The sequence below is a fragment of the Fusarium falciforme genome, chromosome 10 (genome assembly GCF_026873545.1).
Source record: "Fusarium falciforme chromosome 10, complete sequence".
Lineage (NCBI taxonomy): Eukaryota > Fungi > Ascomycota > Sordariomycetes > Hypocreales > Nectriaceae > Fusarium > Fusarium falciforme.
Genome location: NC_070553.1, coordinates 751,109 through 777,448, shown reverse-complemented (window position 1 = coordinate 777,448; position 26,340 = coordinate 751,109). Strand labels below are relative to the sequence as shown.

The window sequence follows — 26,340 nt, the reverse complement described above, 5'->3', positions numbered from 1 at the left end:
CATCACGTGATTCTACGTCAACCCATCATCCTTGATCTTCTTTGCCCTCTGTTCGTAGCGCAATACCTCATGCAACTCTCCTGCCCAACGGATCTTCAGCTTGTATCCATATCAACGACAAAAGGTGCTCAAGACCTTTGCGCTTCTGTTCTTTTTTCCCTAGATTCCGCATCGCTGTTCTCTTTAACCAAGATTTAAACACTCCACAATGCCAGTAAGCCTATGGTCACGTGTTTTTAGGCAGCCATGAAGGAAACGTGTCCCTCGTCCTTTGTCCTTTGTTGGCAATGGCCTGCCCACACCTCATTGCCCTTCGTCACGACGAGTTCGCCTCCTGCACGTCGCCTCTCGCCTGGCATGTATACGCCCGATCACGATCCTCGCCACGCCAACGATAGCCCCCTCTACCTTGATGACGAGTTTGAACTCGACTATGGAACCCCACAACTCCCGACTTGTGATACTCCTTGTGCTAGGGGGAGTCCGTTTCAAGACAGCTGCCTACCGTTGCTTCAACTAAATAACTGGGATCCGGCCTTTCGAGACGATGAACTTGATCCAACGTGTATTCACTACGATATCGAGTGGAAGCTCCAACTCAAGAAGGGAAGACTATCCAAACTGGTCGAGATCACAGAGGAGAACCTCACCCTTGCCCCCGGTGCCTACTGGGACAGGTTTCTGAGCGTCGAGTTAGCGGCGACCGTGAAGGACAAACTCCCCGAGCCGAGATACGAACCCGACGAGACCACCGTTGTTGTGAGCGTAGAGAAACGTAGCGAACGTAACATGAGAAAGCGATTTGATGGCCTCATCGTCGACTGGAAGACGATAGAAGATAAACTGAGAAGCTGGGCCCCTCTTTTCCGCGAAGGTAACAAGCTAAGGATTTACATTTCCTTCGATTATAAAGAGACCATCCAATCAGCGGCCGCGACCACAAGGAGCCGCGGTCGTGGGGCTACGGGCCGACAGCTCATCGCCGGAGACCAGCTGCTCGCTGATCAGGAAGAGACCACCGGCTCTCGTCCAGTATGGAAAGAGGTATACGAGCTTCTGCACTGCACAGGGGTCCCATGTGTAAACTCACAATTTTATTGCTGGCGTGATCCAGAGAGCAAGAAGCATTACAAACTTGACACTAACATACTGGGGATGCTCGTTGACTATGCTGAGGAAGGAAATCTTCTGAGGACACACAATGACGTACCTGAGAATATCCGACAGGTGATCTACAAGCACGAATAGGAGAGTTCGGAGCGAAGGAGGCTGAAGCGAAAGAGATCCGATAGTTCGCCTCCAATCAATATCCACGTCACCTGTCCTGGCCATCCTGGCCAGCATTCAGGGGAAATCTTCACTGAGCCTAATGTGGAAGCACGAGGGGAAGCGCAGGGGTCGGCGCTGCTCTCTCGGAATCGACCGATGGACCTTGTCATTCCCATGCGGAGAAATAAGGCTCTGGAAAAGTACCACGAATGGCAACAGGATCAAGTGGACAGCCCGCGTTGGCAGCAAAGCATTCAACATGCCTACGAAATCACAAGGGAGGCATGTCTCGATCTCAAGCATGTCCATACCAAAGTCGGTGTCGAGTTTTACACCGACAAAGGAGTCCAGTTGGGCGTTGCGCTGTCGTTCATCAACGATGTTCCACGTTGGGTTAAAGAAACTCTAGGGTAGTAGAGTGGTGGAATGCATCGCGTGGTTTGCGCCTTGTTTCTGTCTAGCTGCAATTACAGACAGTTTCTAGTGCTTCTCTGGAGGTTGCTCAACTGCGAGCCCTGCATTACGAAAGTGGCCCTCAGCGCTGGCCTGCCGTTCGCCAACAGCTTGAACGCACGACTTCACGTACGCCCCAAAGTCTTTCTGGATCAGGTTGACGTGTTCATCCCACCGTAGTTTCACATAAGCCTTCATCTCGGCAAAGTACTCTTCAATCGGGTTCGTGTCGGGAGTGTAGGGTGCTGTCATCTCCACTTTCACGCCAGCCTCGTCACACATCTGCTTGATCTTGTCTGAACAGTGAATGCTAGCGTTGTCCATGACAAGCACAGATTCCGGTTCTGGCCATCTGCCACAGTGATGTAGCAGCTGCTCGATAAAGTCTACAAAGGTCGCAGTATCAGTCGATCCGCGATAGACGCGCGAAAGCTTGATGCCCCTCTGTGTGTAAGCAGCCAGAACCTGGTACCTCTCCTCTCGTTGAAAGCGAGCGATCTGTATGGGCGGTACGCCCTTGGGAGCCCACCCCTTTCGTCGAACGCCGATGCTTTTATCCAAGCCAGATTCATCAAGAAAGATCAGATGATACGATCGATACCCGCCTAACTTTAGTCTGTAATGATAGTAATGGCGCAGCTGCGGGTTGCGCTGTCTCGCTACGCGGCGTGTATTCTTACGAGTCCACTGCAAGGCCTGCAGGGTTCGGGTGATGCGCGTGGGCGACACGTCTACGTCGAAGCGCTTTCGGAGGAAAGCAACCATCTCACGTCTCAGCATTTCCGGTTTTCTGACCAGCTCTCTGCAAAGTGCATCTCGCATAAGAGGGGTTATTTTGGGATCGGGGCCGGCACGGTTAGTAGGGGCCGCTGCCGTACCGAATCGTCGTATGGCCGATCGTGTTCGATAAACGGTGCGTTCGGTGCAAGGGATTATTTGGCGATTTCACTTATCGAGCGCCCTTCGAGCAACATTGTGCGGATTCTATCCTTCTTTTCTGGAGTGAGTCGAGGGGCCATTTCATACTGTACAAGGTGATGAGGCCAGCTGTGGTTCCTGGACGTTGGAGACGAGAGAAAAGAGAAAGCAAGGAGGAAAGCAAAGATGCTCTTTGGGCGAAGACACCAAGACGCCACGGTGTCAGGATGACAGGTCCAAACCCCCACTGGCCACACGTAGTACCTCAGCCATGCTTAGTCTGTTTTGGGTAGAATCGCCACATTAAGGGTATGGCATATGCCCCTGACGGCGAAACCCATGGCCGGATCGCGTGATCAACTACGGACCTCAAGGAACTGTCGAATCAGACCCATTACATAGGTCCAAAGGTTAGGTTTCCTCCCACATCACCCTGATTGATCCAAGCGCTGTCTCCGAATGAATTGCCCGCAATACTACGTCCATTCGAATGGCGTTGATCTGCCCGCACGTCAGCCTGGAAAATCATGGAAAGAAGGCCAGGTTGTACCGTTCGTCTGGGTCGAATCTCGGTCTCCATCATGGACTGCGTATCGCCCCAGAATGGCTTTCGCCACAGATGCAGCAGTAGCTGCAGCAAAGTTCTGCCAGACTTTGTTCTTGTGGCTATCTGCATAGTCGCAGATACCCTTGACAACGATACACGGAACTTCATCCCACGCCCCCGCGCCCTCCATCTCGAACGCAATGAGGTCGTGCTTGGCGGCGATGCGATCTCGACCCTCCCCGCTCTTCATGACGGTGTTGCCCGACCCCATTCGACCGATAAAAATCTCTGGGCTAAAGTCTCCACCCTGGACAAGATCCTCAGAACGCCCTCTCACAACCTCACTGGTGGAATCACATCCAGCCTCGACACACGAAGCTTTAGAAGCTGACTCGCAGAAGACGTCAGTGTCATCAGCACACACACTACACCCATTCCCATGTCTGTGTGTATATGTCGGAGGATACAATTTATCTTCCTTCGTTCCAGGATATTGGTAATTGGCTCGGCGTCGTTTTTTCTTAGCGGCTTCCTGCAAATGCTTCAGGTGTTTTGAAGCCTCGATCTGCAGCCGCTCTCTCATGAGCTCTGTTTCAAAGACTGCAAGCAGGCTTCGGATGTCCTTGTTGGCTCTTCCAAGACTGTCGTCGACGGTGTTCTTGACGGCAAAATGCCCAGGATATTGCCTGCCGTAGTCGTATTGGATGATGGTCTTGCTCACAACAACATCGCCCAGAAATGCATCGAAATTAGTGATGCGGGGGACACCACCACAGATGCCAACAAGGATAGCGAGTTTAAGACCAGTGAAGCTCGATCGCAAGCTGGCAGTTGCTGCCGCGGCGCTGTTGGTACCCATGTTTGGAAGAACAGCCAGAACAACGTGGTGGTCTCCGATACGACCAGTGATGTAGGTATTCGTGTCGCCATCTGCTCGGCCGTAAGGGTCACATTCCTCGTCCCAAAACTGATCGAACAGCAAGGTGACGGCATCAGCCTCGTGAGACAGAGCGCAAACTATGGCAACGCGAAATCTTTTGCGGTCAGCAGGTGGTTGTAGGGAAGCCATCGTGCGGGTTGTGATTGTACTGCGAGAGAGGGACGAAGCCTAAGACGGACAGGGCTGGCTGAGGGCGACTGATACATGGGCACCCGGATGCCCAAATAGCATTGGGCACCCAGGCTGGGTACCCAATAACATTGGTTCTTGAGTACCCACTTTACCCACTCCACCCACTCCATCACTCTGCGCCTGGCCTTCATAAATAGTGAAGTTGCTACAATAGCACTAACAGCACCGTCTGGCACTGCAGGATCCCAATCATTATTGTCCCGAGCTGGGCTTACTATTCATCTCAAGCATTTCGGTGGACATAGAAGACATGAGAGAAAATTCTGTGCCAAGAGATTGACGAGATATTGTAAATCCTCAATGTGATCGAGAATAACGCTGCGATGAGGAATCCGCTTATAAGCGGGAGCTGCTCTTTACTTTAATGTGCGCGAACGTTTTATAGAAGGTGAAGCAAGGAAAATTCATGAGTTAGAGACTACTTTCGTTATTGTAGCTGCGTCTGTACTGAGGTTATCTTAACTTCTAATTTTATCAAATCTCATAACCATAAAAATCTATTTAACATATCGCGTTAAGGAATATGTGCTAATAGGCACTGACATAATTTGGGCACCCGGGTGCGCCATTCTGTTTGGGCATCCGGGTGCCCATGTATCAGTCGCCCTGGCTGAGGGGTTTATGTTGCTGCCTTACGTTATCACGTGGGGAGCTGAGGTTGGGTCAGCATTTCCTTCCGCTGCAACATTTTGGGCTACGTCCAGGTTTGGTGATCGATCTCAACTGACCCGATATCAAGATGTCGGTGAATTCGGTGCATCACCAGCGTGACCTCAGTCATAATCGATTTGGCGATCATACCTCCATCTACCAGGGCGACCATTACCATCTGCCCCACCCGCCGGCCCGCGCCGAAGTCGTCCGCGTCATTCCATATCCCCGCAACGAGGACCTGGTCCGTCGTGGGGATCTCCTCGACAGATTAGACAAGCTTTTACCGCAAACGCCGGGATCCCATAGCGCCGCGCTCTGGGGCCTAGGGGGATCGGGGTAGGTCTCCACTTTTGACATCGCGAGGTGTCGCTCAATCACCTCTAGTACGAAGGAAGATGCTAACGAACCAAAGTAAGACACAGATTGCACTAGACTATGCGTATCGACGATGCGACGCCGACGATGAATGCTGCGTCTTCTGGGTGCATGCAGACAATGAAGCGACGTTTTTGGCCGATTATAAGACGATCGGGAAGAAGCTCGGAGTCGACGAGCGGCTTGAGGGGTCGGATCTGCTCGATGTGGTGCGCAGTGGGATCGAAGCTCGATCGAAATGGGTGATGATCGTCGACAACGCGGATGATCTGAGGTTGTTTGGAGTGGGTCAACAAGAAAAAGGAGAAGGGACGAAAGAGAACGAGAATCTACGGAAATATGTCCCTCGTACCTCGCAAGGGACGGTACTATGGACAAGCCGAGACGCGCACATCACTGGCACGCTTGTCGGAGCGCCTCGAAGTATTGAGGTACGGGCTATGGCCATGGATGAGGCGACGACGCTCTTGGCAAGAGCGAGAGACGATCCGTCGACTTCGAAGGAGGCAAGAGTGGATACTTTGCTGGAAGAGCTGCAATGCCTGCCGTTGGCGATCTCGCAAGCCGGCGCGTATATGCGGCGTATGTCCATGACGACTGAGCAGTACCTAGGCCGCCTCAGGCAAGGCCAGTCTCGGTGGGAAGTGCTGAAGATGAGCGATGCTGACCGACATCGACGGCCGGAAGTACCGAATAGCGTGCTTGAGACGTGGAGGATCTCGACGGAGCGGATCCGAGTGGAGAGCGAGATGTCATACGGCATTCTCCACGTGATTGCGTATGTGGACAGTCAAGACATACCGCACGAGTTGGTGATGGCAGTAGCCAATCGATACAGTGTTAGCGATAAGGGCCCAACCAGACAAGCTACGGAGCTTGAGGTTCTGAAAGCTATCACACGACTGAAAGAGTTTTCTTTTCTTAGCCAACGCCAGACGGAGGATGGCGGGCGGAGCTATGAGATGCATAAGCTTGTGCAAGAAGCTGTACGATATGGGCTGGTGGTAAGAGACTCGATGGAGACGACTATGGGCAAGGCACCATGGGTAGAGAGCAAGCCGAGCGAACCGGAGAATGATGAAGCATACTATTCCGGGATGGCTCTGCAGGTAGTAGATGACCTTTTCCCGCCATCAGAACCGACTTCGTGGGGGCGATGCGAGCAGTATGTGACGCATGCCATACGAGTAGGAGAGTGGGCGGAGGTGAGCGGGACGGAGATCGAGACAGCAGCTCTACTTCAAAGAGTGTCGCGCTTTCTGTATGACGGAGGACGATGGAGGGAGAAGGAGCCGGTAGATAAGAGGGCACTGGATCTCCGACGAGAGGCACTTGGAGAGAAGCATCTAGATACGATCGGGAGCATGGCGAACCTCGGGGCGACGTACCATGCGCAGGGCCTATATGACGAGGCCGAAAAGTTGAAGGATGAAGCACTGAAACTCCGACGAGTTATGTTTGGGGAGAAGCATCCTGATACGATCAGCAGCATGGCGAACCTCGCGGCGACGTACCATGCGCAGGGTCGACACGGCGAGGATGAAGAGATTGCGGTCAAAGTACTGGATCTCCGACGAGAGGTACTTGGAGAGAAGCATCCTGATACGATCAGCAGCATGGCGGACCTCGCGGCCACGTACCATGCGCAGGGCCGATATGACGAGGCTGAGGAGATTGCGGTCAAAGTATTGGGTCTCCGACGAGAGGTGATTGGGGAGAAGCATCCTGATACGATCGGGAGCATGGCGAATCTCGGGGCGACGTACCATGCGCAGGGCCGACAAGGCGAGGCAGAAGAGATCGCAGCTAAAGTATTGGATCTCCGACGAGAGGTGCTTGGAGAGAAGCATCTAGATACGATCAGGAGCATGGCGGACCTCGGGGCGACGTACCATGCGCAGGGCCGATATGACGAGGATGAAGAGATTGCGGTCAAAGTATGGGGTCTTCGACGAGAGGTACTTGGGGAGAAGCATCCTGATACGATCAGGAGCATGGCGGACCTCGCGGCGACGTACCATGCGCAGGGCCGATATGACGAGGCTGAGGAGATTGCGGTCAAAGTATGGGGTCTTCGACGAGATGTGCTTGGGGAGAAGCATCCTGATACGATCGGGAGCATGGCGGACCTCGGGGCGACGTACCATGCGCAGGGCCGATATGACGAGGCTGAAAGTATTTACCTTAAAGTACTAGATCTCCGACGAGAGATGCTTGGGGAGAAGCATCCAGATACGATCAGCAGCATGGCGGACCTCGCGGTGATATACCATGAGCAGGGTCGATATGGCGAGGCTGAGAGACTGAAGGATGAGGCACTGGATCTCCGACGAGAAGAACTTGGGGAGAAGCATCCTGATACGATCTGGAGTATGGCGGACCTCGCGGCGACGTACCATGCGCAGGGTCGATATGGCGAGGCCGAGCGGCTTCATCAAACCGCTTTAGACCTTCGCCGGCATGTGCTTGGAGAAAGTCATCCGCATACGATGCAAAGCATGGCGTACCTCGCCTCAACGCAGGAGGCGTTACAACAACTACCGTCTCTTGTGGAGTCAGTCTAGTCTTTGGCGGTCGCGCAAGTCGGCGAATGGGAGGAAGAAGGGGAACCGCGGCATAGATCGGTATGGGAGGTTATGAATGGGAAGGTGAATGGGAAGGTCGGGCGCTTTCGTAAGTGGAGATCCCGCAGGAGTAGGGACCTTGAATGATGTCTGTTTTTACCCAAGGGCCTATATAGTATTTCCTATAGTACACGCCGCGCGGGTCGCTACAGTAACTAATCAGCATTTTCGCGTGCTCGCTCATAGGATGTGTATGCGTAATCATTGGGTGAACGCAGACTTTGGTCAGAATCGGACGCTGGAATAAGATAATTAATGTTGATCAAGCAGCTAGAAGTTGCTGGTCGTAAGCTGAGCTGTTGATGCCTGAATTTTGAGGCACTTAGATGCTGTTACTGATGGTGCACTGTGCATGCGCCACAGTTGATCCACTTTTGGCTTTTCTCGGTAAAATTACAATGACAGATTACTGACGCTGAACCCGCACCCCACTGTATCATGGTTGCGGTCTCTTCAGACACTTCTTTCATCACAAGAAAAGCGATTCCGATATCTTGGAATTCAAGAAAGCTAATATTGTCTCAGTATTCTTAAAAACCAAAACTGATACAAAAGGACCATCGAACCCATAAACACAGCGCAAAAACCAGCAATGCTAACCGTGACTATGGCGGTCACAGACCAATCTCCATCTTGAGCGGTGTAGACATTCGTGAGGCTAGCCAATAGAGCCGTCACTGAGTTAAGTAATCCAGGGCTCTAACACGTCAGTACTGAATATCGAGATTCTGGGTTATACGAACAGGAATATGCGGTATACAAGCCAGAACCAGTTATGCTTGAGGTTCCACCAAACCCATGCAATGCCTAGGATGCCTATGAGACAGGAAAACCCCCCGATATATAACAGAGGAACATTCCGAACAGCACGCTGTATGATCCTTCCGGCTTGATAGCGGTTTAGAACTCCGCTGCGGCTAATAGATGTGAAGGTTCCAGGAAAGACGATAAAGCCAGCCAGTAGGAGCCAGTTGGATACCGTTGCAAGAATATTCCAACGAGTTGGCACCTCGTGAGATTCCACGACCATCCTGTCATAGGATGAGAACGACTCAGCCGGGAGTGGAATTTGGGCCGCCTTCAAGGAGATGTCCTCAAAATCCTCATTTGGGGTTCTTTTGGTTTCCATTTTGATGAAAGTTGGATGACACTTGCTTGTGTTGGCCATTGACCGACTTTGTAGCTCATCTGGGAGAAGCTGGCTTCTTATGTGGCTCCCAAGGGGGTGTCCGGTTTTGGCACCCTATTCCTTCCCCTCAGGGATACGAAACAAGCCATGGTTGCCTCTCCATGTTCCGGGGCCGGTTTCGTACCCTCACCTTTCTTAATAAAACCTGGCTAGGCGCACGTTATTACCCTCGCTGTCTTTGAGCCCACAGCTGCCACCATGGATTCCACTAGCCTCTACGGAGTCTGTATAGGAGGCACAGTTGCTTTCTTTATTCTCCTCTCTCTCTGCCGTTCCTTAGCTCAGTCAGTGTCTAAACTCGCACGTCGTTTCTTCCTCCGACAAATATATTTCTCTCGCCTTCCCTGGTGGCTTGGCGGGAGTCTGAGGCTGTCGAGATACTCTGGCTTCTTATTTGGTCTCTTCCTCAACGCCAACATCTGCCTGCTTGTTATCGGCGTTTCTGGGAGCGCTGATTTCATCCGCAGGCTCGGACGAGCAGCATTGATCAACCTTATCCCACTGTGCGCCGGCGGGCGCTTCAATCCAATCGCAAACATCCTTTCAATCCGTCCAGACAATTACCTCCTTATGCATAAATGTATAGGGATAGTTTTCATTGTTGAAGCATCCCTTCACTCGATCCTTTCATGGACGCACGGCGAGGTTAACCTTGCCCTAAGCCCTGACAAGGCTGGGTTGATCGTGAGCATTGTCGCCTTGTCTCTACGGCAGTATATCGCCCAAGAAGCTGACAAAGTTCAAGGCTGCCTGTTCAGTAGGGGCTCTCTCACTGACTTCTATACCTGCTCTTTGGAGATGGATGTATGAGTTTTTGTCGATCTTGCATCTCGCCTTGGCTGCAACGGGAATAACGAGTCTTTGGTTCCACCTAACGGCGGCAAACATGCTCGATGCCCCCAAAATCTACCTGATACTAGCAATATCTGCTTTTCTCCTTTTAAAAATCATCGGGTTCCTCAAAATTCTCTTTATCAATATCTCGGCCAGGTCCATCAGCACGGCTTGCATTCAACAGATCGGACATGGCGTAGAAATTCAGGTGAGTATGCCCCGTCCTCTCAAATACCAAGCGGGTCAATTTGTGTACTTGAGCATCCCGCGGATCGCTTTATTTCAGTCACATCCTTTCCAAATCGCTTGGGAGTATCTCAGTGAGAGCGGAGATCAAGTCCTGGTGTTTGTCGTCCAGCCTCGGAATGGTTTCACCAGCAGGCTCCGTCTCGCAATCCCAATGACAGACTATACAGCCTTCATAGAGGGCCCATACGGGAGCCCAGTCTTACAACATCAATCTGGGACTGTTTTGCTATTTGCCACAGGCATCGGGATTGCAGGGCAGCTTCCTTATATGAAGGAACAGCTGCGTCTGTATCGTGAATGGCGGACAAAAACTCGACGACATGTTCTATTCTGGGAAATGGACGCAGAAGGTTTGGCTCAGTACCTAGCCATGAAGGCTCCTTACTAACTCTTTGCAAGAATACAGATATTGGGTGACTGAATGGATCAACGAGATTCTATCATGGAACATTAATTATGTGACTTCTAACCCACCCCTTCTGTTACTACAAGTAAGGCTTACAATGCAGTAGGAAATTCAGCTATTTATACGAGGACACTTCCTCACGAAAGATGCTGAAGCAGGCGCGTCGGTGAAGAAAGGGGAGAATCTTCTAAGACTAACGCTAAACTACTTTCCGATGGACCCAGAGAGCCTCATACACTCAGAGATTCGAGAGTCTAAAGGACGGGGTCACGTATTAATATCATGTATGTTCTCATTAACAACACTCTTGATCAGGGGCTAAAGCACATAGTATGTACGGATCCCTCAACAGCTCAGACGATCACCAAAGTTGTTAGCCCCATGCTTGGAGACGATATCGACTTGGTGGAACTTGATTTTAGTCCATGGCCAGAGGCTCGACGCTCTAAAGTATCTTAGCATAAGCTTTCCTTCATGGGGCATTCATTTAACCCAAGAAGTACAGCGGGGTGCGGGTTTAGCGTCAGTGTGTGGGGTTTGGGCTGTCTTGAATTTATTCTAAAACTGGCTACTGAGTGGGTCGATGCACTGTCTGGATATGGTGGGTCTTCCAGCAAAATCGACCTCAACTAGCAAGGGCCTTAAATCCTCGCACTGTGTTTAGTACGTTTTCGTCACAATTGTAATGTCAAGTTAGTGACGCTGAACTCGCACCCCACTGTAGCAAAAGTCGACTGTAACAAAGCGCGGTACTGTAATATAGGTACACCCTGTTGGATGACGATACGTCAGCAGTCGCGGACGACTGTCGAAGAAAAATCTCTTGGAATACTTTTCTTTATCTTCTTTATAACTTTTGAAAGGTCTGGTAACCGCTTGGCGGAGATTCAGGCCGTTGGCGGATGTCTGGTGTTGCGAACCCCGCATCAGACGTCATTGTCGTCATGGAAGGCGAACCCGATGTCACAGGCCGGGGATATCATCGCCCCCAGCGCAAAAGGACCAGAACGGCGAGGGCGTTGGAATCCGAGCAGAAAAAAGGCGATATGGAATGGCAGGAAGAGGAGAGCAGTGAGGGAGCTCCGAGTCAAGCCCGAGCCAAGAAACGGGCCACGCCTAAGACAGCTGGCAGCATGATCGAGCTTACCCAGAGCCTGAAACGACTTCTGGAACAAGATTTTAATAAGCGAATGGAATCGATGAAGGCGGAGCTCCAGCTCGAGTTCACCAAGCTCAGTGACCGCATGGCCGAGGAGGTGACTAAGGCCACGGCCCAGATGGCGCAAGAACTATCGCAAGTCCGAGAGCAGCTTACCCAGGTTTGCGGCGAGCTGGAGCAGACCCGACTACAGCTGGAGACACTAAACAAGGCTGAGGTACCGCGATCACCGGGTCGGACATACGCAGACGCGGCCAGAATGACACCCGTCAGCACATCCAACCAATCTTCATCTACGGCCCGATCGGTAACTCCAGAACCAGTGTTCTGCACAGTGGACACGTCCAGAGTGCCCGAGGATCACATTGGCGACGCTACACCGGCAATGATTCGCAAGACCGTTGAGCAGGAAATGCGAACGTCGAGCGACCAACCTCACTGGCGATGCGTCGCAGTGACCAGAGACGGACGGAACGTCAACCGCCTCAGGGTCATCAGTAGGAACGAAGAAGAAATGCAAAAGATCAAGACCATCCTCGAAGCCAGGAAGGCCCCAGGTGCAAGAGTGCTTCGAGACCAACTGTACCCAGTCAAAGTTGACAACATGAACCGTACGGCCGTTTTCGACCAGGACTTTAAGGTCCTTCCCGGAGTGCTGGAAACGTTAAGCCAGGAGAACGAAATCCAGATAGCCAAGGTGGCCTGGCTGAGTCGAAAGGTCAACCCCAAGGTATATGGGTCCATGGTGGTGTATCTCACCAAAAACAACGATGCTAGGAGGCTACTACAGGAAGGCTACTTTCTCGTAGCAGGTGAATCGGCATGTACGAGTGTATTCAAGCTGATAACCGGACCGGAACAATGCTATAACTGCCAACAACTCGGTCACAAGGCATTCTCGTGCAGCAAGAATCGAGTATGTGCCAGGTGCGCCGGCGAAGGCCACCATCACAGTGAGTGCCAGACGCAGATACCCAAGTGTGCTCTCTGCAGCGGGCCGCATGAATCGTTCAGCAGGAACTGCCTGAAACTTCACCCTAGGCTGCATGAGTAAGACGTTTCGGACGATTCAACTGAATGTGAGAAAACAGGGCGCGGTACACGAGAGCCTTATGAACGATAAGCAACTTCAGGACTATGCAGTAATAGCGATCCAAGAGCCACAGGCACACCAAAGGAACGGCAAGCTACTAACAGTCCCCATGGGGCATCCGAGGTGGGTTAGGATGGTCCCTACTGTGTGGAAAGAGGGCAGATGGCCGATTCGGAGCATGTTGTGGGTAAACAAGGATGTAGAGGCAGAGCAGGTACCGACAGGGTCAGCGGACATGACGGCAGCTGTCTTGCAACTCCCTGAGCGGCTGATCCTGGTCGTGTCAGTTTACGTACCGGGAGGAGACGCCCAGGCCTTACAAGACATCTGCAACGCCTTGCGCCGGGTTATCTCTGACACAAGAGGACATGCTGACAGGCTGGTGGATGTGATTGCTGTTGGGGACTTCAACCGGCACGACCAGCTATGGGGAGGGGACGATGTATCCCTAGTGAGACAAGGCGAAGCGGATCAGATTATTGACCTCATGAGCGAGCTTGATCTCACGAGCCTGCTCCCGAGGGGAACGAAGACGTGGAGCGGCGGCGACTTTGAAACGACGGTCGACTTGGTCCTTGCCTCCGAGGATCTGGCAACCGCAACGGTCAAGTGTGCGATACACGGCACAGAGCATGGGTCCGACCATCGTGCTATTGAAACAGAGTTTGACATTTCAGTACCAGCATCGCCAACTGAGAAGCGGCTCCTACTCAAAAATGCACCATGGAAGGAAATCAACGATCGAATCGCCGCGGCGCTAGAGACCACCCCGACGGAGGGCACCGTACAGCAGAAGACCGATAGGCTCATGTCAGCGGTGCTAGAGGCGATTCGCACCCTGACACCCAAAGCTAAACCATCACCATATGCAAAGCGCTGGTGGACCTCAGACCTCACGCAACTCCGGCGGATATACACGTACTGGAGGAACCGTGCCAGAGCATCAAGGCGAGCAGGATGGACATGTGAGGAGCTCGAGAATACAGCCAGGGGATCAGCAAAGCAGTACCACGATGCTATCAGACAGCAGAAAAAGACGCATTGGAACGAGTTTCTAGCTGACAACGACAACATTTGGAAGGCAGCAAAGTATCTTAAGTCTGGAGACGATACAGCATTTGGCAAAGTGCCCCAGCTTACAAGAGCTGACGGCACGCGCACGGCCAACAACACCGAACAGGCTGATGAAATGCTAGCCACTTTCTTCCCCCCTTTGCCGGAGCACATCGACGAGGAAGGGGAGAGACCTCAGCGCGGAGCTCCCGTCACCATGCCAGACATTACCATAGGGGAGGTGGAGCGGCAGCTCTCCGCGACAAAGTCGTGGAAACCACCTGGCGAAGACGGACTACCGGCCATGGTCTGGAAACAGGTCTGGCCAGTTGTTAAGCACCGAGTCTTAGCACTGTTTCGTGCATCACTAGAAGAAGGAGTCCTGCCGGATCAATGGAGACACGCAAAAATTATTCCTCTCAAGAAACCAAATAAAGAGGACTATTCGATCGCGAAGGCATGGAGGCCCATCTCGCTCCTATCTACGCTAGGCAAAATACTAGAGGCGGTCGTCGCGGAACGGATCTCGCACGCTGTCGAGACACACGGACTGCTGCCGACAAATCACTTTGGAGCCCGCAAACAGCGGTCTGCCGAGCAGGCCTTGATGTTGCTGCAGGAGCAAATCTACGCTGCCTGGCGAGGCCGACGGGTCCTTAGCCTGGTGAGTTTCGACGTCAAAGGAGCGTACAACGGAGTTTGCAAAGAGAGACTCGTCCAACGACTGAGAGCAAGGGGCATCCCAGAGGATCTGCTTCGCTGGATCGAAGCCTTTTGCTCGAATCGCACGGCGACTATTCAGGTCAACGGACAGGCATCCGAGATGCGAAGTTTGCCACAAGCTGGGCTGCCGCAAGGCTCCCCTCTGTCTCTGATTCTGTTTCTTTTCTTCAACGCAGACCTCGTACAGCAGCGCATTGACTGCTATGGGGGAGCGGTGGCCTTCGTGGATGATTTCACGGCGTGGGTGACGGGCCCAACGGCAGAAAGCAACCGCGGTGGGATCAAAGAGATTATCAAGAAAGCGCTGGACTGGGAAAGGAGAAGCGGCGCGACCTTCGAGGCAGAAAAGACGGCAATTATCCACTTCACCCGGAAAGCGTACAAGTCCGACTCAGAACCTTTCGCGATCAGGGGACAGCTTGTTCGTCCCAAGACCCAGGTCAAGGTCCTCGGAATGATCATGGACTCTGGCCTCAAATACAAAGAACACATCGCACTGGCAGCGGCCAAGGGCTTAAAAGCAGCCATGGAACTACAGAGGCTCAGAGGCCTTACTCCAGCGACAGCAAGACAACTGTTTACAACTATGGTGGCCCCAGTGGTGGATTACGCCTCAAACGTTTGGATGCACGCATGCAAGTACAGAAGGGCGAGCCCTATCAACAGAGTCCAGAGGATTGGAGCGCAAGCGATCGTGGGGACGTTCCTCACGGTGGCAACGAGCGTGGCAGAAGCAGAGGCACACATCGCTAGTACACACGAGCGTTTCTGGAGACGGGCAGTCAAGATGTGGACTGACCTCCACACCCTGCCAGCAACCAATCCACTTCGGAACGCTACATCTCGCATCCGAAAGTTCAGAAGATACAACCGCTCGCCATTTTACGAGGTAGCAGTGGCACTTAATGAGATTCCGGTGGAGGAACTGGAAACGATCAATCCGTTCACACTAGCACCCTGGGCAGAACGTGTGCAAACCATAGTGGTTGACGGGGACAATTCGGAGACGACACAAGCAGATCTAGGCTGGGCAGTACGCGTCGCAGTGAGCAGCTCAGCACGGAACGGGATAGTTGGAGTCGGCGGGGTCATCGAGATCCCTGCATCGGTGCGAGGAGGACCGAAGCTTGAGCGTTTCTCCTTCACACTTGGTATGAGAACGGAACAGAACCCGTTTTCCGGAGAACTGGCGGCGACGGCATACGCATTGAGACACTTACCCGACCTCAAATACCGAAGTGTGGCAGTATTAGCGAGCAACAGAGCCGCCGTGCTCACGATCCGAAATCCTCGCCAGCAATCCGGTCAAGAGTATGTTAGGTGCATATATGACTCCATCGATACGTTGAAGGTCAAGGGCAATGTGGTGGCTGTCATATGGATGCCCACCAGTGCTGAACACAAGCTCCTGAAGATTGCCAAAGAAGAGGCGCGGGGCGCAACCCGAGACGGTGCTATCCCAGCCCTGAAGTTTCCCAGAATGCGATCAACGACCCTTAACATGGCTCGATTGAGTCAGCGTACTAGCAGACACCTACCAGACAATGTCGGGAAGTTTTCGAAGAAGGTCGATGCTGCACTCCCAGGCAAGCACACTCGACTACTATACGATAGCCTATCACGGAGAGAAGCCAGCGTGCTAGCGCAGCTCAGGACCGGTATGACCAGATTGAATGGATATCTCTTCCGGATCAAAGTAGCAGCGTCGCAGCTATGCGCATGTGGACAAGCGACAGAGACTGTCGAGCACTTTCTCTTCCGATGCAAAACATGGACAGCGCACCGAACCGAAATGCTGCAGTGCACCGAGACACAAAGAGGAAATCTCTCGTTCTACCTGGGAGGGAAGTCACCGACAGATAACGCGAAATGGGCGCCAAATATGCAAGCAGTCCACGCAACTATACGATTTGCAATAGCCACAGGTCGACTCGACACACAATATTGATGCCAGATTGCAAATTTTCACCTACTTATTCTTACTAACCCACTCACACCCTACATCAAACACCCCGTGTCATGAAAGCGGACATCGCTTCAGCCGCCGTAGATAGGACACTGAACACTTGAAGAATAGCCTTCAAGCTAGTTCGCTGGCAACGCTACTAAACCACGGGAAAACGCAGAGCGTAACGGAGCAGAAAGGAAAGCACAATCAAGGAACTGACGCAGTATGGGCTTCGGGAGACGGGTTACAATCCGGACGATGCAAGATATGGTATAGTATGGGCTTAAGGAACTGCGGTCACAATTTGGGCAGTGTGTGGCACAGCATGGGCTGGGGGAGACAAGGACGAAAATTAGGCAATGTACGTATGCATTAGTGATGAGTGCCCTTTCGGCCAAAACAAGCCGCCGGGCGTAATAAATTGTATTGTATTGTATTGTATTGTAGCAAAAGTCAAAGCTACCAATCCACGACAACATCAATACCAAGTGCCTTACAGTACCATAAATAACAGAATCAACCACCTTGTCAGGTGAGCTTTCATCTCCGGGACGACTCTCAAACGACTGCCATGGGCTGCAGCCAGGAGATAGTCGCGTTCCTCGAACGATCCGAACAGATCAAGGTGTAATATTTCTTTTGTCTTCCTGACACGACTATCTAAAGAAGCTACAAATAACCCTCTTGCATGCTTATGGAGACCGGCTCTTTAAGTAGATTGTTCTTGGCAGCGGCTTGAATCATCAACTAGCGCAACTGTTGTATTGAAAGCTATATACCTCAGCTATTTAATCAACATACTCTGTCACCACTAGACGAAATACCGGTTTTGGCTGTATCGATGGAGGATTTTCATTTGATGGGCAGTCCGTCGGCAGCTCGCATGGAGCTGGTGCTGGGCCATCTGGCAGCTCCGCGATTGGTTTGTCGGTAGCAATCTCCCCCTTTGTCTCCATCGTTCTCGATTTCAGCTGATCAGGGATGTTGGCGAGGTCATCATCCGGCTGATCGCTGTGGTGCCAGTGGTGGTGATGAATGTGGATGTTGAGGCCCTCGCCGCTTGCCAAGGCGCGAAGAAGATTCATCCCAGCAATGAATGTAGTGTTTATAGCACGTACTATTCGTTGCATAGGAGCCCGGTTTTGCCTTATCCGGCCTGCAGGGGGCTTCCATGGCTTATCTCTCTGGTCCTGCTGCGCCCGCAGGCATCGGCGGCAAATGGAGTGTGTGTGAGGGTACCCTTGACCCGCAGGGTACCGGCGATGAAATTCCTTGGAGCGAGGACGACGACAATTGTCGCAAATGTGCAAGTGTCGATGACTCATTTTCATTTTTGCAACACTGAACTGCTCGACTGTTTCTCTGGACCTAAACCCTCTTTATATGGACAGTGCAGGGAACGCAATAGAGGACGGGGTGCTGATTTCGTCCCCCAAGCCTGTCACGCGGACCCGCAGGACAACGGTGTACGAAACAAGACCTCTGCTGGAGAAAAGCCTACCCCCGACCATCACGAGAGTATTAAGGGTGGCTGTTTGGCATGCTTTACAGAAGGCTCGACTATGTCAACAAGATGAGCAACTCCTGTAGCCACTGGCTATGGGTTTCGGGCGGGGATACTCCGTCGATTAAGCATTCTGGGAGGCTACAACGAGTGACTTCGGCCTTGGACCAGCAGGCTCTGTGTCCAAGCGTCAATGTCCTCATCGGTAAGCGGCAACCGGTTTTTTCAGCAAGGGAATCCAAGCGGCAACTCGATACCCTCTGTTTAGATCTGGAGCCGGGGACACCAGATCACGAGTCCTTGCTGCTCGCCAATACGGCCCTACCCGTCTCTAGGCCCAAGAAGAGATCTCGATGTTGCTCATCAATGGCAGAAACACTAATGGAGGGCACAATGTCCTGCCTGGAACTAGAAACGCTTGTATACTCCCGGTTGTTATACTTCTTTGCCGATATCTTTTGCTTCCACTCGTACGGTCTGTCGGACCTGGCCAGGATTGGGCGCTGGATCGCCACTTGGTCACTCCAGGAGCATGCGGGTTGGAAGCCCTCCCTAGTGATTGTCCTTGCAGATAAATACAGTCAAGGGTCAAATGCTGCCTCTATCGCAGAACGGCTTCTTGCCACAACAGTCGAGACAATCACTTCACTACCGCTGAGTTCTTACTTCTTCGAGACCACTTTCCTTCAAATACCGGAAACGGACTCACCTAATGACTTTCGCACGCACCTGCATCGCTGCACTTCAACTGTTCGCCAACGACGTCAAGACGCAGGCCTGTGCTTTTCTGTAGAGCATTTCAATGCCCTCTTCGAAAGAGCCTTTGAGTCAGCAGCGGCCCTGACGAACCAGCCTTTCGATCCTGTTCGCTCTGCTCGCCAAGATCTTCCGGTTTCGATCGAATTGACAGATCATCTCGTCAACTACATGAATCAAATACCCTTAGCCAGGGATCTCCTCTCATTTGCGTCTCCCGTTATTGCTTCGAGTCTATTGTTGGACCATTACGTGCCTGACATGCATCGTGAGTCTCTGCTTGGACCTGCTGGAATATTGCTCTAATTGTTTTAGTGTTTAAACCTGTGGAAGTTTTCGAGCGCCTCTATCAGGGCGCCTGTACGTGTGCTTGTAAGCAGACAGTTAAGATAGATCGTGAGGATGGTTACCTGCTGCCGAGCGCTCTGGTGAATGCCATTCGTGACGAATTTATCGCATTATTTAATCGCCTCGGGAAAGGCGAAGCCGCAGTGTCGATACACTGGTCTGTCCTGGCCGCTTATTCAGACTACTGGCCCAGCATCAAGAGCAATAAAAGTTGCTTTTCTTGTTTGACACAGGCCCCACAACACAAGATGCCATGTGGGCATTGGATCTGCGAAGATTGTCTGCAAGCCTTCGGCGAACATGACGCAGCCGACCCATGGCTTTTCTCTCTTAAACATTGCTTGTTTGATGGGAGGGTCGCCAATTTGGTAGTGAGGGTTCGCCCCCCCACAGCTGGTCACTCAATTCTTTGCATCGACGGAGGTGGTGTCCGTGGTATTATACCCCCAGCAATCTTAGCTCAGATCCAGGACCGGCTTGACCTCCCAATACCGGTTCAAGAACTTTTCACACTGGCGTATGGAGTCAGTGCTGGTATGTCTCTCTTCTTGCAGCTTGCTCGATAAATTCTCTAAATCATCGGTAGGGGCGTTGATTGTTCTTGCGCTATTCATCAACGGTTGGCCGGTGGAACAGTGCACCGCTGAATTTGAACAGCTCGCGAAGGTCGCCTTCAGCCCCCCTTCAATCTTGTCCCTACCTGGTTTGAGCTGGGCTCGATCGATTTTGTTGGACTCCATCTACTCCGAGCACGGCATTGAAGGGGCACTAAGAAAAGCATTTGGCGAGGGGACACTGACTGAATCCTCTCATGCCAAAATGATAGGGGCAAAAGTTGGGGTACCAGCTGCAACGATAAGACAACCCTGCCTCAGCCTCTTCACCAATTACAATGGCGTTGGGCAAGAGAGAACTGGCTACTCGGTTTTGAGGGAAGCAGAGCATGTGAAGATCTGGGAAGCGTGAGTCATCCAGATCATGAAAAAAGACTGGTGGAATAAGCGCTAATGCCTCTGGAGTGGACGAACTAGTTCAGCTGCTCCTTTGTAAGTTCTTGTAACTCGAAAATAGATCCGGGCTAACTGCTACGCTAGATATTTCCCACCTAAATACCTCCCCGGGCTTGGGACGTTTCAAGACGCTGGGACTCTAGCGAATAATCCGATAATCGTAGCACTCGCCGAGTTCGCCGCCATATATGGTGACGAGAAGCCTGACCTCGTACTTAACATAGGCACTGGCACTTTGCCGGACACGCCACTTCAGGATCAAAAGCCAAGATTCGTCAGAGACAGCTGGCCTGTTCGTCTGAAGCGTGGATATATGGCGCTTATGCAAGGGAAAAAGACCTGGAATGATGCTACAAGCATCTCTAAGAAACGAGGGGGAAAGAGTGGCCGATATAGACTTGATATCCCCCTCGCTCAACCGCCTTCCCTCGACGACACTGCATCGATGTCCATGTTGACATCCTTGGTACGCCATGATTCCGTGAGTCTTGAGGGCGTACCAGAGATTGCGCATCATCTGTTTGCAACTCTGTTCTACTTTGAGCTGGACTCCCTGCCCACACTGTCGGGATCCAGCTTTCAGATAAGTGGTCAAATCTGTTGTATCCGGAAGGGCCGGGACCGAGCATTGCCGAAAATCTTGGAACGGCTTCGGAAGGCGACTTTGTACGTCAACGGAAAGCCTACACGGTCTGTGATAGATACGGACCTTCACGGCAACATCCTCCAGACAGTCAGTCTCACAACTGGCAAATCCCTTCTCATTGAGTTGAAAGAAGAAGGTAGCAGATATGCCTTTCCGCTCAGCGGCTCCCCGTATAGTGTTTCCAGGCTTGTCTCGTGCGGGAGAGCAACGGCGGTCTTTGGGACGAGGACACACCGAAAGAGACCTCGCAGTGCAGGCTGTAGCCGGCCATCGAAGCGTAGAAAGCGGTGTTTTGCTTGCTTGTCTTAGTAGAAGATTATAGAAATTTGACAGAGAAGAGAAGCAGCTTCTATTCAAGGGTTGTTGCCTCTATGACTTGGATTCAAGCTCGCTGGTATTCTTCTTTTCTGCGTGACTGTTGATGTCTATGAAACAAAGCCGGTATCTTCCATCAGAACATCAACTAGCGGAGCTTATAACCAATGCGCCCCCCTCCTCTCTTTCTGTTTTTTTTCTTTCTCTTTCTCTCTAAATAGGGCACTCCAGGTTAAGTCGCTCGAACCGCTCCCTCAAAGTGGACACGCAGTTCTTCGCTGCCTGTGCAGTGGGATAGGAATCAAGTGAGGTCTAAAATGCATGAATTAGCCGAGGCCATGAAGCTCTTGAAGCTCACTCAACCTACTGTGGCACAATCTGGGTCGCGGGAGAAAGTCAAGGTCTGTCGTTGCATCGTGGACCTCTCTTCAATGACGACAACTATATTTACGTCAAAGAGCTGTGAGTACTCTTTCATTTTATTCTTGAGAGTAGCTGTGCGCCTTTTGCGCTTGGTGACCTTCGGATGAGACATCATGAGAGAGTTCATGACAATGAAGTGGGAGCGGACAAGTTCGCTCAGGTGCTTGTTTTCATAGAGTCTTCAGAGGTGCTCTGCCGGACATTATCCGAGGAGTGAGAGGAAGGGTGCCGAAAAGCGCACCTCGGACGAAAGCACATGGTACGCCTTTGGAGTCATCAAGAGCTGAGAGCTTAACCCCGAAACGTGCCGCTGTGATGTATCATTTTCTCGTATTCGGGCCTGGACGCGTCAGCAACACCAGGAATCCTTGGCCATGACGTACAGTACAGGGTGTCCTTGTACCCCATGACGACGATCGTGAAGAGTGCTCAGATCGAAGAAAGTGCTGGAAATCGATTCATGAGCTATGGAGTCACAGTTGGCCAAAAAGAAAAGAAAAGAAAACCGTTCGTACAGCACCAACATTATATGGGGAGACCAGTGACCTCTTTGACTCGCCTGAGAGTCAAGTCATTTACAAATGAACGGGCGGGAAGGCCGGAACTCTGGGTAAACTCATTCCTTGTTACGCTGCTCTACCAACATCTGCTAAACCACTTCCCTACTTAAGGTTCGCATGGGTCTCTTGCTTAACGTTTTCCTCACCAACCCGGCTACCTCCATCCGAATCATTCAGCATGTCAGAGTGTTGACTTCCCGTCGGAATCGGCCCACCAGCGCTCTCACGGCGGGTCTTAGGCCCATCCTTTCTACATCTGGCCGCCCGTAACTGCTCCTTGAGCCTCGAAACCTGCCCCAGGAGGGTAGCATTATGTTCCGAAACCTGCCAGTACTGAACAACAACTTGCTCATACTCTTGGCGCCAGCACCCGGCGTCATGCTGTAACTGCTTGTTCAGGTGACGCAAGTTCATATTGTCAGTGCGAGAAAGCAGCAGTTCCCCAGCAAGCCGAGTCACGAAACAAGCCTGCTGTCCTGGCTGCTGAAGTGAATGTCTCTGCTGCTGCCAGGTCGTCACCACCGAGTTCTCGGGCACGATGGGAAGCTGATTCTGGTAACTCTGTCACAAAAGTCAGATACGATTTACTTCCTTCCTTTCAGTGTCCAAGAAGCCGTACCATTGTGATTGATAGAGAAATACCCAAGAATATGGAGAAATAATTGGAGTTGAATGCTTGAGTGCGAATGACCTTCTAGCCGGAGAGTAAAGCATCGGGCCTACGTTATATGGAGAGTCAGGTATCAGCAGCGCATGGGATCGTGGTGTCTGTGTTGTTTGCTGTAAGTTACTAGGGTGGCAGGAAACGGCTCAAGAAACGGTTCTGTAAGTTACCAGGGTGGCAGGAAACGGTCCTATGAACCAGGGTGGCAGGAAATGACTTCGGTTACTGTAACATGTTCGTACTGTGCAGGTCATAGCCCCTTGCAGTGCCCATGCATAGATCAATAGGAGGGCGTTCCATCTCGTTGGTCCGACCAATTAGGAGATGTCTTCACTGGCAATCACCCACTTGGTGACTTTTGATCCCGTCACGAGACAAATTCTAACACAAAGTCAGGGGTATGGGAAACAGCAACCTCAACTTCCCAAGTTACCTTGTTAGTCCTCTATCAACCCAGCCAAGGATTTGCCTGGGGACAACCAACAGAATGGAGACCAACAGAGGAACGGGAACGAAGAAAGCAGAACTTTTGTTCGTGAAAGCTTCGTAAGCCTCTTGCTCCAACGAGGGCCGCCGGGTCCCTCGGATGGTCAAAAGACTGAAGAGGCGGACTCGGACTTGGGCGATTTGCTTTCCATACCACGCCCATCCTTCGTTTTGTTGTCAATCATGGACCACAGCAACAGGGAGCCGTTTATCAATGGTTATGATACTTTCCTCTTGGATTCTTCTAGCCCCCCACTGGTCGCAGACCCTGGGCCAACCGCCGCGTCCCTCACCCCGACCGTCACGGACCCTCTTTCTGGAGGCGGTTTTGATCCTACCGGCCTTGATTGGGGCGAGTCGGGTGGCATCAGAAGCCAGCAGGGTCCTGCTGAACTCCTCATGGGACAAATGGGCTCATCCCAAGCAGAGGAGATGAACCCTGGCATGAATGAGCAGGTGGGCTCTGATGTTCCAGATGCCTTTATCGCCAACAATCCCTTGCACGATTCAAGCGCGCATGGATTAGAAGGTTTGATGGGAGGGAACTACACGGTGAATTATAATGCTGGCTCTGAGTTTCGAGAGCCAGTCAGTGGAAACATCTTTGACGATGTGGGAACAGAAGCTGTCACCGATGAACCTCATCTCAACCCAAACCAACTTGAGGAGCCTTCTATTCTCACCAGAATAGTAGCTCTAGAGGCCAAGGTAGATGAGTTTCTTAATTGGAAAGCTATGCAAACTAGGAGGAGCGTTGAGTTGGCGAACATGATGGATGATATTCTAGGCTTGCTCCATGAATTTGAGGTCAAGCTGGATCTAGTGTCAGCGTCGGGTAAGTTCTCTTTCTTGCCTTACAGCAAAAATTACTTACCGCAATCTAGAGTTCCCGAGAGGAAACTGAGTCCATTTCAAAGATGGCTTCATCGCACTCCTTTAAGACCCCCCAATAGCTAGCCCAGACACTCTCTGCATTCATCTTTTGACCTTTATATGCTTCCGTCACAGCAGTAGCAGCCCGAATGAGTTTGGTGGTTTCTTTGAGGATAGCGGTTGACGCCGAAAGCCGAGCATTCTGTTCCTCGATTTCTTCTTTTAGCAATGCTATTTCAGTCATAAGACCGTTGATTGTTGCAGAGGTATTATGAAGCCTCATCCCACTCAGTGTCTGCAAGATGTCGCCCGATAGTTGTTCAAAAGTATTTGCCATGGTGTGATTTGCGGTTTCAGGGAGTGCGAGGCGGTGTTCTTATAAATTCGCCGGTCACTGGGCCTACGAACGCAGGGGTGGCCGGAACCTGCTAATGTCACTGCGTTCTAAGTAGAACAACATCATGAGACATGCATGCCGTATACATCAGCTGCAAGCCAGTGCGGCAAAGAGCTCTTGGGTATAACTTTTTCCACAACAGGGGTTTTTTTTTTTTTTTTTCAATATCTAGGGCCCCTACCCTAAATGAAATCTGTGTCCAAGAAATATGTCTTCTCTGTCAACTCTGTCAAAGCCGGAAGGACTTTCGCTATCCCTTGAGAGTAGGTAAGAGCCGCATTGCGGTAGTAGTTCTCTCGACTTGCTAATCTCTGCAGCTCTTGCTTTAAGCCCTCTTGTCGCTCCTGTTCTACTCGGAGCTTCTCCTCTAGAGAGAGCCTAAGCGTTACCTCTGCTTCGAGTTGACTCCTGAGTAAATGCACCTCCTGAGACGCATAGTCTTTCTGGACTTGTAGTTCGTTGATACGGGAAGTAAAACTGACGGTACTCTTATTAATAGATCTCTGGTAGAGTTAGCGCGCGAATATCGCTAGCTTAAATGCCCTTACAAAGCTTTCCATTCCTAGGGGTTCAACTCGGGGTGATAGAGGCGCTTGAGTGGCCTCGAAATATTTATTGATGCCATCGCACAATTCTTTATAAACCCCGACGGACTGGTCGCTTAGGTTTTTCGCAAACAAGTACTCCTTTCCCGGGCTGACAAGCCATCGGTATGGATCATCTTGGGTGGGATGTAGTCTGACTTGGGATGGGTCAAGCGCAATGCCCAAGTTGGAGTCTGCACCTGTCAGCATTTTATAGGTAGCCACGGAGCCATGTAGTCCTTACTGATGTGATTACATAAAGCTTCACGACATTTCATCCTCCATTTCGTCCTTTCCAAGTTGCTTTGCTTTCTCGCGGTCGCCATTCTAAGAAAAGGAATCAAAGAGGACATATTTCCCCCTCTAATTTTTCAACTCTCACAACTACCCAAGTCCTCCCCGCTTTGATCACGTATTTAACTTGTGAGCAAGGTACTCTGGAGGAAGATAAAGCATGCTTGGGGTTCGCTTTCCATGACCCTGGCTCCTGTTTGATCCAAGCCCAGATCCCTGTTGGTAACTCGGACCCACTGGGTGCAGAAAGACGCACCCCGAATCATGTTCCTGACACTCTCTGGACCATCCGCTCACCACCCTCGACAAACTGGACACTTTGTGGGACGGACCAGGGTGACATATCTGCTCGCGTTCAGTCAGTCTCGAGATAAATTTAAACATACATCGCATATGAAAGCGATAGGCTACCTCAACTCGGTCGGTTCTTTCATGGAGCTGCATTTTGTGATGGCTTTTATTCCTACCTATCAAGAACGATATCCTCTCCCCTACAATGATGGCCAGAGCTCAAAGAACGAGTTTGAATTGAGATAGCTCCCAATCAGCTGCTTCTATGCTAAAAAGCCGACAAAGCATCACCGACCCCTCATCCCTCATAATCAGGGTCTAGACCATGAAACTCTATGCCCATCAAATGATACCGGTGAATAGAGGCCGAGTCTTCCGATATAACGCTGTGTCGATAAAATGCGAAAACAAACACGTCCATATCCGAATCTGGATTCAAATCGGGACTGAGGAGCACCGACTCATGCGGAAAATCTATCGGATCTTCCTCCCATACTTCAATCCTCTCATACGACGCTTTGTCCTGCGTGACTTGTATATATGGAACCCAGGTAGGATAGTTC

General features: G+C 51.5%; 6 protein-coding genes and 1 pseudogene across 7 annotated transcripts, besides 1 other annotated feature; 5 read left to right on the top strand and 2 right to left on the bottom strand.

Annotated features, from left to right (window-relative positions):
* Window positions 1–246: 246 nt before the first annotated feature.
* Window positions 247–1,248, top strand: NCS54_01213700 (Hypothetical protein; the record flags this gene model as incomplete). Its single annotated transcript, XM_053157383.1, has 1 exon — window positions 247–1,248. The coding sequence occupies one exon, from the start codon at window positions 247–249 to the stop codon at window positions 1,246–1,248; it is 1,002 nt and encodes a 333-aa protein (XP_053013358.1).
* A 1,786-nt stretch (window positions 1,249–3,034) lies between these two features.
* Window positions 3,035–4,286, bottom strand: NCS54_01213600 (annotated as a pseudogene). Its single transcript has 2 exons — window positions 3,191–4,286; window positions 3,035–3,141 (listed from the first exon to the last, which is right to left on the bottom strand).
* Window positions 3,035–4,286: a sequence feature.
* A 772-nt stretch (window positions 4,287–5,058) lies between these two features.
* Window positions 5,059–7,912, top strand: NCS54_01213500 (AAA domain-containing protein; the record flags this gene model as incomplete). The annotated part of the gene is made up of 2 exons (XM_053157382.1): window positions 5,059–5,309; window positions 5,386–7,912. The coding sequence occupies 2 exons, from the start codon at window positions 5,059–5,061 to the stop codon at window positions 7,910–7,912; spliced, it is 2,778 nt and encodes a 925-aa protein (XP_053013357.1).
* Window positions 7,913–11,594: 3,682 nt separating this feature from the next.
* Window positions 11,595–16,626, top strand: NCS54_01213400 (Hypothetical protein; the record flags this gene model as incomplete). The annotated part of the gene is made up of 2 exons (XM_053157381.1): window positions 11,595–12,621; window positions 13,268–16,626. The coding sequence occupies 2 exons, from the start codon at window positions 11,595–11,597 to the stop codon at window positions 16,624–16,626; spliced, it is 4,386 nt and encodes a 1,461-aa protein (XP_053013356.1).
* A 1,897-nt stretch (window positions 16,627–18,523) lies between these two features.
* On the top strand, window positions 18,524–19,192 carry NCS54_01213300 (PNPLA domain-containing protein; the record flags this gene model as incomplete). The annotated part of the gene is made up of 1 exon (XM_053157380.1): window positions 18,524–19,192. The coding sequence occupies one exon, from the start codon at window positions 18,524–18,526 to the stop codon at window positions 19,190–19,192; it is 669 nt and encodes a 222-aa protein (XP_053013355.1).
* A 3,098-nt stretch (window positions 19,193–22,290) lies between these two features.
* Window positions 22,291–22,810, bottom strand: NCS54_01213200 (Hypothetical protein; the record flags this gene model as incomplete). The annotated part of the gene is made up of 2 exons (XM_053157379.1): window positions 22,291–22,749; window positions 22,808–22,810. 2 exons carry the CDS (start codon window positions 22,808–22,810, stop codon window positions 22,291–22,293), a joined length of 462 nt encoding a protein of 153 aa, XP_053013354.1.
* A 528-nt stretch (window positions 22,811–23,338) lies between these two features.
* Window positions 23,339–24,242, top strand: NCS54_01213100 (Hypothetical protein; the record flags this gene model as incomplete). The annotated part of the gene is made up of 2 exons (XM_053157378.1): window positions 23,339–24,173; window positions 24,223–24,242. Exons 1-2 carry the CDS (start codon window positions 23,522–23,524, stop codon window positions 24,240–24,242), a joined length of 672 nt encoding a protein of 223 aa, XP_053013353.1. The 5' UTR covers window positions 23,339–23,521.
* Between the last annotated feature and the right edge of the window lie 2,098 nt (window positions 24,243–26,340).